We start from the raw sequence: 13129 nt of genomic DNA, 5'->3' as shown, positions 1-13129 counted from the left end.
ATTTTCTTTTACTTTCGCTTTTAATCAATCCCATTATGCATCAGCACAGAATTAGCTGAGGTTATACCATTTTGCCTGCAAAGGGGTGGGGTAAGGCAGTTTAATTCATCATTGCCTATTTTTTCCTAAATAAATTACAAACCACGCGTATACAGTCAGGAGGATGAGCTGTGATTTCCTCTATTATAACTGTGTGACAAGAGCTGTATGATCATCATCAATAACTGTGATAGGGAGTGCCTTATCTCTTTTTAAGTAATTTCTTTGTTAGATTCATGTAACCTGTATCCCACACACACTAAGAAAGTGACTGAAAAATGAATCCATAACCCCAAGTAAATCTGAGCTGGTCAGAACTGAGATCACATGACCATCTGAGGAAATATAGGACAGGAGTTTCAGACAAAAAGAAAGAACCAACCAAGATAACAATAGCACACTTATATAATGAAAGAATAAGAAAAATCACTGGATTGGCCCACTGTTTACATATAATAATAATAATAATCTTATAATAATAATAATAATCTTTATTTGTATAGCGCCAACTTATTCCGCAGCGCTTTCAGGCATGGATAAATGCAAAACAATACAACAATTGCAACAATTACAATGTGAGATACATTGGGTTAGACACAAATGGGTTGAGGGTGGTACAGGAGGTGCAGGGGTTGGGGAACACAGGCAATAGGAAATTTTATGTACATATTAAAAATAATGTACATAAAATGGCATTATTTATCTCAGAGTGATCCTAAATTATAGTCTAGAACTTCTTTTGCAATTCTCCAGGATTCGACCATAGTATTCCAGTTTATCTTGCTTTACATTCTGAGTTACTTAGCCTTTTACATTAAAGGGAGTGTCTGAGATAAATGTCTTTTTTTTTTAAACAGATTCTCTATAATAGAAAATAATAAACTAGCTTATTTACCTCTCCGGGATCTCACCACACTGCAGCCGTTGATCACCCCATGATTTACTGTACACAGGCTGCAGTCAACCTGTGTATAGGACATCACAGACTACTGCAACAAATCACAGAGCTCAGCACTCGAGTGCTAAGGGCTGTGATTGGCTGCAGTGGTCTGTGACATCATGTAGAAAGGCTGATGCAGTTTGTAAACATCCATGGAGACTCAAAGCTGTCATTACGGGAGATGTGGGGAGTTGGGGAGGTGGTTACCGTATTTTCAGGCGTATAAGACGACTTTTTAACCCAGGAAAATCTTCTCCAAAGTCGGGGGTCATCTTATACGCTGGGAATGCGCTGTAGGAAAAAAATCAATACTCACCTCCCGCGACGCTGCTGCAAGCTGTCGCTCCCTCCTCCACGCCGACAGAGCATTGCTTTCTGGATACGGGGCTTGAATGCCCTGCCTCCAGAAAGCTAATGCTCTGATTGGCTAACTCAGTGCGGCATCAGCCAATGAAAGCCAGCACTGGGTCACCCAATCACAGCCATTCAATGACATGTCAAAGGGTACATTAACAAAGTGTTAGTTTTAGTTAGTTAGTTTTAGGGTGTGCATATTTATGGAACCACATTATTTTAGTTTTCTTTTTAAAATTTTCCACCCTAAAGGATTCCTGTTTGTTTTTCAGTGGAATCATACAGATATTGGGTCACATTGAAGGTGGAAATAAATCTGAAATGATTCATCTTTGTCAGATTTTCTAACATGACAAAAGTTAACACTTTCAAAGTTACTCACCTTTTTATGCAGATTATAGATATATATAAATAAGATAGTATTCAACAGTGAACATAAACTTTAAGTCCTTAGTTGGAACACTGTATAGTTTATCAGTCTTGTTTAAAGTTGTTTGCACAGCTATATCTGCTGACTTTGGATGAGCACGTATGTTTATAAGGCTACATGTACACAGGTGATTTTCTCGCACAATTTCTGTTTGTTGTGGGATGTGATATGGGCAGCCATGGAGGCTCTAGTACCCTGTTGTACCACCTCTAGCTTGCATACAAGATGTGATACGGGCGGGCATGGAGGCTCTAGTACCCTGTTGTACCATCTCTAGCTTGGATACAAGATGTGATACGGGCGAGCATGGAGGCTCTAGTACCCTGTTGTACCGCCTCTAGCTTGGATACAAGATGTGATATGGGCGGTCATGGAGGCTCTAGTACCCTCTTGTACTGCCTCTAGCTTGGATACAAGATGTGATACGGGTAGCATGGAGGCTCTAGTACCCTGTTGGGCCACCTCTAGTTTGGATACTAGATGTAATACGGGCAGGCATGGAGGCATACAGGTTCTGTATGATATCCTGCGGCATATTGCTCCACATTTGCTGTAACTGATACTCTAGATCAGGGGTGTCAAACTCATTTTCACTGAGGGCCACATCGGGCTTATGGTGACCTTCAAAGGGCCGATTGTAAGACAGTATATTAAGGGCTTGTTCACACAAGCGTATTTGCGTACATAATATGCAGTGAATAGAAGCCATTGATTTCAGTGAGTTCAGTCACATGATGTACATTTTCACACAGCATGACCTATTTTGTTGCGTACTACGCACCCCAATAGGCCATTGAAGTGAATGGGCCGTGCAAATATGTGGTGAATGCGCAGGAAACCTATGTATTCACTGCATATTTGGGCACCATCTCAGTGGGCCCATCTGCGTTCTTTTTTCCGTGCCTAAATATGCAGGCATTAGCAATTTTTGATTGCGCAAATACACAGCGTATTTGTGCTACCGAAATACCCATGTGAACAAGCCCTAATAGTGACCCCCCCCAGCAGCCACCATTATCCCCCCCCCTCAGAAGCCACCATTAACCCCCCCCTCTCAGCAGCCACCATTAACCCCCCCCCTCAGCCACCATTAACCCCCCTCCTCCAGCAGCCACCATTAACCCCCCTCCTCCAGCAGCCACCATTAACCCCCCTCCTCCAGCAGCCACCATTAACCCCCCTCCTCCAGCAGCCACCATTAACCCCCCCCCCCGTAGCTACCATTAACCCCCCCTCAGCAGCCACCATTAACCCCCCCTCTCAGCAGCCACCATTAACCCCCCCCTCTCAGCAGCCACCATTAACCCCCCCTCTCAGCAGCCACCATTAACCCCCCCCTCTCAGCAGCCACCATTAACCCCCCCCTCTCAGCAGCCACCATTAACCCCCCCTCTCAGCAGCCACCATTAACCCCCCCTCTCAGCAGCCACCATTAACCCCCCCTCTCAGCAGCCACCATTAACCCCCCCTCTCAGCAGCCACCATTAACCCCCCCTCTCAGCAGCCACCATTAACCCCCCCCTCTCAGCAGCCACCATTAACCCCCCCCTCTCAGCAGCCACCATTAACCCCCCCTTAGCAGCCACCATTAACCCCCCCCTTTCAGCAGCCACCATTAACCCCCCTCTCAGCAGCCACCATTAACCCCCCCCTTTCAGCAGCCACCATTAACCCCCCTCTCAGCAGCCACCATTAACCCCCCCCTCTCAGCAGCCACCATTAACCCCCCCTCTCAGCAGCCACCATTAACCCCCCCCCCTCTCAGCAGTCACTATTAACCCCCCCTCTCAGCAGCCACCATTAACCCCCCCTCTCAGCAGCCACCATTAACCCCCCCCCCCAGCAGCAACCATTAACACCATTAACACCCCCCTCGGCAGCAACCACTAAATCCCCCCTCCCCCAGCAGCCACCATTAGCCCCCCCCCCCAGCAGCCACCATTAGCCCCCCTAAACCACATACTTACCTCCTCCTTGCTGTCTGCGCTGCTTCCCCTCCGCTCACATATTAACATTTTCCACATCACTTCTGCTTATTCAGCAGTTCCAGCAGCCTGATTGGTTGTTTGGGTTGGCTGATTCACCAAGCAACCAATCAGGTTGCTGGAATTGCTGAATAGGGCAGAAGTGTTGTGAAAAATGTTAATATGCCAGCGGGGAGCTGCAGCACTCCAGCTGGTAATAGCTTAGTGGTGAGCAGCGTCGGCACGCCGCGGGCCACATGAAACGAGGCAGCGGGCCGGATTCGGCCCGCGGGCCTTGTGTTTGACACATGTGCTCTAGATCATGTAAACTCATAGGCTGACAAAGTCTGGATCCTAGACGGTCCCATACATGTTCTATTGGTGATAAATCTGGCGACTGGGCAGCCATTGAAGTGTGCCAATGTTGTGGAGACATTCCTGTGACATCCTTACTATGTGCAGTCGAGCATTATCCTGCTGAAGAATGCCTCTTGGAAGCCGCCATGAGAGGAACACATGTGGCTGCAGGATGTCCTGAACATATCGCTGAGCTGTCAGTTGTCCCTCGTACCACTACTAGGGGCGACTGACTATGGTATATAATTACATCCTACAGGCATCTAGTGGTGATCAAGCTCTACACAAGCAGAAAAAATACCCACTACACACAGGTAGCCCCCGAGAGCCTTTTTATAAGCCAAACATGGAACCACTCTTAAGGCATCGAGTGGCAATATCGTTCATCTAATTACGCCACAACGCTAATCATTTGCATATCTGCCTGGGATGTAAGTACATGTTGAGTTTTGCAGCCAAAGGACAACTCCTTCTAGGTGCTTGAATCTTTTGACAAAGAGTGTATTTTACAGGAGAAACGTCTTGTAGATAGTACAATTCTCAGGTTCTAGAGATGTTAATATTACATGTCTATTAATGTAGTCCTTATCTTTTACTGCTGTTTGCATAGCAACGAAATCTGTTACCTTTTAATCTAGGGAGCTGTATTATCCAGGCTTCTGCCCTCATTATTTATGACTTGCATTAGAAAGGTTATATTTGCTGAGAACAGCTCAGTGCTTTGATTTTGAGCGATTGCTGTGTCGGTGCCATTACGGCTCATCCTGATTTACCTAGTCATATATAAAATGTGCTTATATACACATGTTCTGAAACTAAGCTCAAAAATATTTACAAACCACTATCCCATTTCCAAGCATTTCCCACAAACCCTGTGCCTTTTCCCATCATCATATAGATATGGTAAACTCTAAAGAGAAATTTGCAATGTATATAGTGCATTGATTAATTATTCAACCCATCATTTAGAAACCTGAAGAACAGAACATAAATATTGATCCAGCTAGACATTACAGCAATTACTAATGTTGCTGATTACATGTTGAATCAGCAGTGCTAATTATATCACAGTGCATTGGTTGTAAGTGTATATCATTCATCACCACTTGAGTGCTTTGAGGAGACCTGTCTAAAGTGCGAAAACATTTTAGGGGTTGTCAGACAATTTAAGTATAGCTGCATGTGTGTTAAAATAACAAATGCAGCTATAATTGCCCATCGTCTTCCCCGGTGATCCAGCAGTATAGCCTCATGGTTCTTCCAGTCTTTGTCTTTGCCAATCAGAGGCCACAGCAGTCACGTACCATTCTCTTGCAATCACCACTTAGATGCTGAGAACCATGATGCCAGGAGAACAGCACCTGACCACTGTAGTCTGTGATTGGCTGCAGCAGTCAGGTGGTAGCTGTTCCTAAACAAAGACTGGTGGAGCTGCAGGGCTGCAGTGTTGGATTGCTGAGGGAGAGGACAGGTAAATACCTCAACTTTTGTTGTCCTAACACATCTGCAGCTATACTTAAAATATTGTACGACAACAGACAACACCTTTAACATTTAGGTTCATGTAATCTGACTATTATTATCAGGAAAGCACTATGAAGATATAGAAGTGCAGCTGCTTAAAGGGTGATTCCTGTATCATAAAGTAATGGCAGATGACTAGGAGGCCTACCAATCCTGAGAATGAATGCCCCTTCATGTTTCTCCCAGCTGTGTAGGGAAATACTGTGAAGGGACTGCAGTTCTAAATCAGCACTAAATTCTCAAGATTGCCAAGCATCCCAGAGGTTGGACCTCCACCAATGATAAAGTGATGACCTATCCTTGTGATACGCCATCACTTTATGAAATGGGAATGAGATGCTACAAAATAATGCTATTAAAATAGGCACATAGATAATATAGAGGGCTATAGCCTACAATAGACCATTCAATTCTAGCCTTCGTTTTTTCAGATGTTACAAAATACAGTATTAGCTGATTAACGCAAGTTTCTAGTTGCGGTTTTAAATCATTTTTGCAAATCAGTACCTATAGATAGTTCCTAATTAGGTTTTTTATTTTAGGTTTTCACCTCTGCTCATCTTCATGCTTTGCACTGCAATTCTACTTCCCTAGACTACGCAAAAGACCACTAAAGAAATGTATGCATAGAGAGCTGATTTCCATAGCAGCAACAATAAGATTTTAACCCTTTCCAATCCAATGTGTATCCTGGTTTTCCTACGGAGCTTACTTTTTTCTGCCGTTATACAATGGTGCTATATGCTGGCTAAAGCCAGTACTGCATGAGGTGACACGTTGGATAGGCTCTGACAGCAGAGAGAGGCTGGCAATATACAGTAAGAGAACCACGACAGACGTCTTCCAGCATCGTAGCTGTACAGCCTTAAATCATAATGTCTTAAGATGTCAGACAGTGGATTGGAAAGGGTTAAACTATATGCAACTAAATAACCAGTGACAAAAACAGTCCAGCGAAGCATCCGATAGATCTTCATCTTTGTTCATCAGTTTCCCAAATTTTGTATGTTGTGTGGTTCTGATTCTTTGGGTACATTCTTATCATTTAAACTGAATATTTATTTTAGCTTCAAAAACTTTTAACTATGGACCCCACAAAAAGGATCACATCAGAACAAGCTTTACAGGATCTCTACTTTCAAGAGGATCCTCTGCCTACATCTGAGTATGTACTCTTTATTACCAGTAGAACATACATCTTATGTAGTAATGTGTTACTTCTACGCATTTTGTCATGTGGAGTCTACATTGTATTCTGTATTCACTCCTGTGTCATTTGGCCTGCAGAATATAGATCAGTGTCATTGACTTTGAGTATAATAAGAAAGACGTCAGGCAGCAGGTTTGGTGCGGTTGTATTTTATGCATTCATGAGAATACACAGATAGTAATGCCTCCTCAACACACAAGATGGCGACGTTTCGACTCTAAAGCATGAGTCTTTGTCAAGCTAGTTACACGTTAACACAACCTATGCTCTTATACGCCCCTTCACCAATCACATAATAATCATTAAAAAGATAAAGTGGAACAGGTGTGTTTCTTACCTCAGAGCTGGATTCCCATGGTGAACTTCACAGCCCATAGAATACATAGCTGGCGCACGCCATTGCAGTCATGTGTGTAACCCGGAAGTGCCTAACCTCAGATTGCTGGGAGAGCCCATGACAGGTCATCCTCCGTTGCCACAATAACCAGTAATCATTAATCATTCCCCCTGAGGATAGAGCAGAGCACAGCTGCGAGTTCTCGCGATAGCTGTGTCCCAGCTCCGTGCTTGCTATGAGTCACGCTCCACTCTGCACATAAGCAAAGTCCATCACTATGGTAACCGAAGCCTCTGCCTTCCTATGGAGTGTTAGATCTGCTTGAATGGTATGACGTGCTGCTGCTCAACTTTGTTTACTGCAAATTGACTTTGAGTATGACATTGAAACAATCTGCTCCTGCATAGAAAATGCTATCAAACAACTGGTACATAATAAGATAAAAGGAGAACATTCAAGATCGTGTGATTGAAAATAATGTGTGTGTACATAGTGAAAAGAGCCTTGATTACTTTGCATTTTAGAGAATCTTTGTGGATTATTTATGGCATTATGTGCGGATCATTAGACCACTTTCACACTTGCTTATTTTGGTCAGTATTTGTAAGCCAAACCAACAATGGAACCTACACAAAGAGGAGGTATAGAGCAAAATCGCTTCCATGTTTTGGATTCATTCCTGGATTTGTCTTACAAATACTGACCTAAATACTGCAATGTGAAAGTAGGCTGAGTATTTTGCCTTGGCTTACCATTTTTTACTGCATAGGGAGGCATAGTCTACTACACTTCCCTATGCAGTGGGACATGGTAAAAGATATTTTACAACTTTTTACAAAGGAAGTTAATGGACAACATATTCCACTGCTTTCCTATATAATGATCCTCCTGACCTGTACCACCAAGCATTGGGAGGCATTGGTGACAGAGCAGAGGCAAGCGGCAGAACAAGGACAAGCAGGTGGAGACAGGGTTACAGGCAAAAGTAAACACTAACAGAGTATGAGAATGACATCTATCAACTCCCTCCCAAACCATCTGGGTTCAGTGTCGACATCCGTCATTCATTTTTGTTACTGGAATTGCATATAGGCACCAGTCGGCCGAGGAGCTGCAAGTTATTCATCATGTGAGTGTATCACCAATATGGCGATGCGTTCAGGCAGAACAGGCAGTTGCTGAATTATAAGCATTTCCACAATACGAGATAAAATAAACTTAAAGGCCAGTGTCCTTACACAGTCTTGACATTGTCCAGTTATTGCTGTCCATGGATACATCCTGTTGATAAAGGGAATGGTAACACCCAGTTGCCAATTAGATCTGGGCTACATGTTGACTCTTTGTAGCATTGCTAATTTGTTTTTAACTATTTAGTGACAGCTCTGGTCCACAACATTATATGCAACTTACTGTAGAACTGTGTGCTACAGCTGTAGTCCCATAGTAAAAAAAAGTTAGTTGCATTCCAAAAAGGTAGGCCAGATTTTATTGATACTTTTCCAGGACAGATGACAGTAGAACGTGTACAGCAGCTTTACTTAGAACACCGAGTAACAATACTCCAGAATTATTATTTAATGAGTTAAACAAGAATTTACTATAATATATGCTTCAGCTCCTCTATAAATCCAGGGAATCAGAGGTGACGTGATGTTTGATTGGACTTCTTCTATATCCTTTTCCTTTGACTTCAGAGTTTGTTGCTGAAACATCTTTGATTCCCAGAAACAAACTCTATAACACAAATAAATTCAGACCCCAGACAAGACCCCGGAATGAATGCAGACCTTAAAAAGAAAAACATTCATATCTTTTGTTCACTACTTTACGTACTGCAGCCACTATAGCAAGGGACAAATCTAAGCACGTTATCGGTTCTCCTAATTTCTTTATATGGTTTATTTTTTAAATGAGAACGAGATGCCTTTAATTCAGCAGAACTTTATGCCAAGCATCATAAAAATAGAAATAAGTATATAAAACTGAGGGTGCAATCAATTCAATTCAGGAGCTTCAGTTTCATGAATTTTGTAAAGGAAAAAAGTTGGCTATGCTATTCTACCGGGTACCAACTGAAATGGAGAGAAACCGAAACCTGCTCAGGTGGAGACCAAAACTTTTAGCTTTGAACGCTGTTTCTAGTGATAAAAGCCTATGATACTGTCTAGGGTTCTGACTGGATCACAGTTTTTGGTGATCCAGGTAGAACCCTGGGACGAAAAGACTAGGTGCATTCTGAAACGCACCATGAGCCAAGCCTTAAATGTCTATTTTGTGCTTACTCACTTTATTTTATCAGTGTATTTGCAGGGTGTCAAATACCATATCCAAAACGGGAATTTTTAAATGAAGATGAACCAGAAGAAAAGGCTGACAAGGTGCGTATTAGTCTCAGGTACCTGTATGTCAAACAATACCCCACTGATATGATTCTCCAGACTTATGCAGAGCTGGATTTTTTCATTACGGTCCCGTATATAATACATAATAGTTCATTTTAGAAATGTCATAAGCTACAATAAAATGTTGTCTTACTAGGTTCAGTGCGCGTGATATAAAGCGGTTTCTGTATGGTTGTGGTTCCATTCATCACTCCTTCATAACAATTGGAAAACTTGGTTTCTATGACTTTTTATATTCAGAATCAACAGGCACAAAATCAGCACCAGCAACAAGCGGCAAACCAACAGCAGACCGCAGCTCAACAGCAACAGGTTCAGCAGCAGAATAGCGGTCAGACCAATGGTACGGGGGGAGCAGGAGCAGCAACAGCAGCAGCACTCCAACACAGCCAGGACTCCAGTCTTAACCCAGGACCTCCAAACAAGAAACCACGCATGGGGCCTTCAGCTGCTAATCCTGGCGGCCCATCTCTAATGCCTTCCGATTATCAGGTAAAAATACATTACTATGAACAGGCTTACAGGCCTTTTAAATAGCTTATTTTTTTAAAGGCGGGAGGGCACATAGCATCTATATTTCTGTCTAGGCATTCTTATGAGTGTGTAACTTTTTTCTCTTTTTTTGCCATGCACCTTTATTTCAAGCATTGTTCTTGTAACTTTAATCCAATTTGATGTCATGTCTTGCCCCAATTTTATTAAACAAAAGCCTTGGAGAAAATACTAAGTAGGTTTTTTTGTCCGTCACTATCTGTACATTTTTATTAGTGTATTTCTAGCCAGTACAAATAAATAACACAATATTTTTCACAGTTGAAGACATCACTGTGGCTTCTAAGGCATTGCTACTGCGCCTGAGTGACCACCATTTAGCTTCTGCAGCTACTACATATCACTGCATGTAATAGCTGCAGACTGACTTCCTCTTCAGATCCGTAACTTAAATAGTCTGAGGCTCAGACTCTCTCACTTTTTTAATCTTATTTGTGGCCAGGACCTAGATAAACTTTGTGGCCATAAATGAGCTGATAAGAACAAGAGAAGAGAAATTAAGGGTACTTTCATGCAGGTGCAGAACATTCCCTGAATGGAGGCAGGGCGTTTTGGAGATTGCTTCAGGACACTCGCCTTCATTCAGAGTAAACAGCCATACTTTTTAACAACTGCCTGTTTACACATGCCAATTGTCATTTGATTTTTATGCTTCCATAAATTGAACGATGAATGATAAGCGAACAAATTATCGTTTGTCGTTAAATCGCTGGCAGTGACATAGTTTTGCATGATCCAGCAATAAAATGAATGATAGTCAGTCTCAAGGGGACATAAGTCGCCAATCTAGTTCACTAACAGATCTCCTATTGAAAGTCAGTCTCCGGCTTACTGTATACAGTAATATGTATGTGCAACAGAAGAGGAATGGTGCAATATTTTTAATTAAGCCCAATTTCAAAAATAATTTTGAGCCCAAAATACATGTGTTTAAGTAAAAAAAAAAAAAAAGTCACTTTTAACTATAATTCTCTTTTTACTGGAATCATGTAAGGTAAGCTAAAAAATTCATGTACTTATCCAACTGTTTACTTTCTTTTTATAAGGCCTACTATCAAAGTAGAAAGGACAGTGATAGCGCTAAGCCTTTTATAATACATTGGCCATGTACATAGGAGATACAAGTTTGACATAGACAAATCTTTATACATTTCATTTGTAGCAATAAAAATCACTGGAAAAGGGAATATATGGAAAAAAAATCTCACTTTATGATTTAAACACTACCAATCTGCAAGGCCAGAAAGGGGCTTTCAGATAAATTTAAAAAGGATCAACCTTCCCGATCTGGCGATCCTACTGAACAAACGGTTAGAGGTTGTTCCACGTGCTGTACCAATACTAATAACTGAGTGGATTGATACGTGGTATTCCTAATAATAGTACAATCACAGAGAACGGGTTTCTTTGGATTGGGGGGATATCTGGCTCTCAATTGTTAAGCAATTGCAGTTAATAGGTTTTTAACGATCTTCAATAAAAGTAGAAGTTTTAACTACATTTCTTCTTTGGTGAATAGTTCCAATACATTTGAAGGAATATAGTGTCTCGGTGATTCTTAATACCAGTAAATACGAGGTATTAGTTATTTCTTGGTCCTCATTTCCTTATACCCTACACTAGCATCAATTTAAAATCACTGGAAAAGGAAATATGCAGAAAAATCACAGAAAGCAGCCATATACTACTTCCCAATGTACTGATACAAAAGGGCTGCTTTCTGTAATGTAATTGTAGCGGTAACCCAATATATTTTATAAATGTTGTCACTTGGAGGAAGAGTTTGTATGTGAATATTCTCAGCTTTACTTCTTGGATGCTTCCCTCTGTTGTCATGGTAGAGTTGTTCATATCAGATCCCCTGAGCATAGCACACATTCACTGTAACAACTGCTGAAAACGGAAACCTCTGAAGATGGTTTGAGCGTATGATGCAAGAGCTAATTTCCTGCAGTCATCATAAATAATGGACATTTTCAGTAGCTCATCTAGCTCATATTTATTTACAGTATTAATGGCAACAGGAAATAGAACTGCAAGGTGATGGCATAGGCTAGTCAAGGTAAACATGATTGACTAATACCATTATATATGAAGAAGGCAGCTCGTGACTTAGTCATCAACAGGATACATTTCCTGACATAGGCCGCCTGCACACGGGCGGATTTGCATTGCGGAATCTGGAGCGGACATCCTCCTCCGTATTCGATAGCAAATACTGCCCGGCGCACATGCTATGCAAAACCGCTTTTCAGTGTCCACGAGCGGAAATCAATTGCGGAAGGTCGCAGAATGCGCGTTGTCACTAGGCCGGAGCACTAGCTGCACATCCGCAATACAGATTCGGAGAGGTACGTGGGGGGTTACTGGCCGGACACAGGGTTGGATTCTGCTGCGGGAATTAATCTGTGGGCCTATCCTGCGGCGCTCGTGGGCATGAGCCCTTATGCTTACAGCTGTTTGAGACCAGACGCAGGAGCCATTGCCAGGGAACAGGAGACAGCTCACGGTTCTCCGCACTGAGCCTATGTGACAGATACGCTCACCGCGGAGAATCGTGGCAAATCGCAGCATGCTGCAATTTGAATCCCGCGAGCTGAGAATCGCTATGATTCTCTGCTCGTGGATGCCGCGGCTGCGCTTTTCATAGCAACCCTATAGAAAGCTTCAGACAGTGTGATTTACCGGCGATTTATCTCCTGCGGATCCACGCCTGTGGACATGCAGCCCTTTTGCCTGAGGGCCCGTGTATAGTTGAATTGTTTGGTTTTAGCTACTGTAGTTTCAACGGCTAGTGTAAATAAAGAAAAAGATCAGTTGATAAACAATAAGAGTTCAGACATTGTGGAAGTGCCTCAGTAGACGCCATGCTGAAAATCATACAGTACATGTGGATGGGTTGTTGTTTTTATTTATTTATTTTTTAAATCTGCACAAATTTAGCACAAGCGGATTTCAGTTTTTGCAATTCACAGAGTGAAATTAAAATCCAAAGGCAAATCCAAAGTAAAATTCTT

At 42.2% G+C, this 13129-nt stretch overlaps 1 protein-coding gene across 2 annotated transcripts in view; it reads left to right on the top strand.

The window, feature by feature from the left end:
• The window catches only part of CDK19 (cyclin dependent kinase 19), a 177921-nt gene that overhangs the window by 157523 nt on the left and 7269 nt on the right, over nt 1-13129 (top strand). For both annotated transcript variants that reach the window (XM_066606997.1, XM_066607002.1), the window contains exons 10-12: nt 6676-6773; nt 9458-9536; nt 9801-10052. In XM_066606997.1, coding sequence (XP_066463094.1) covers nt 6676-6773; nt 9458-9536; nt 9801-10052 — 429 coding nt within the window. The remainder of the gene's footprint in view (nt 1-6675; nt 6774-9457; nt 9537-9800; nt 10053-13129) is intronic.

Source organism: Eleutherodactylus coqui, chromosome 1 (genome assembly GCF_035609145.1).
Source record: "Eleutherodactylus coqui strain aEleCoq1 chromosome 1, aEleCoq1.hap1, whole genome shotgun sequence".
Lineage (NCBI taxonomy): Eukaryota > Metazoa > Chordata > Amphibia > Anura > Eleutherodactylidae > Eleutherodactylus > Eleutherodactylus coqui.
This window is presented reverse-complemented; position numbering and strand designations above follow the sequence as displayed.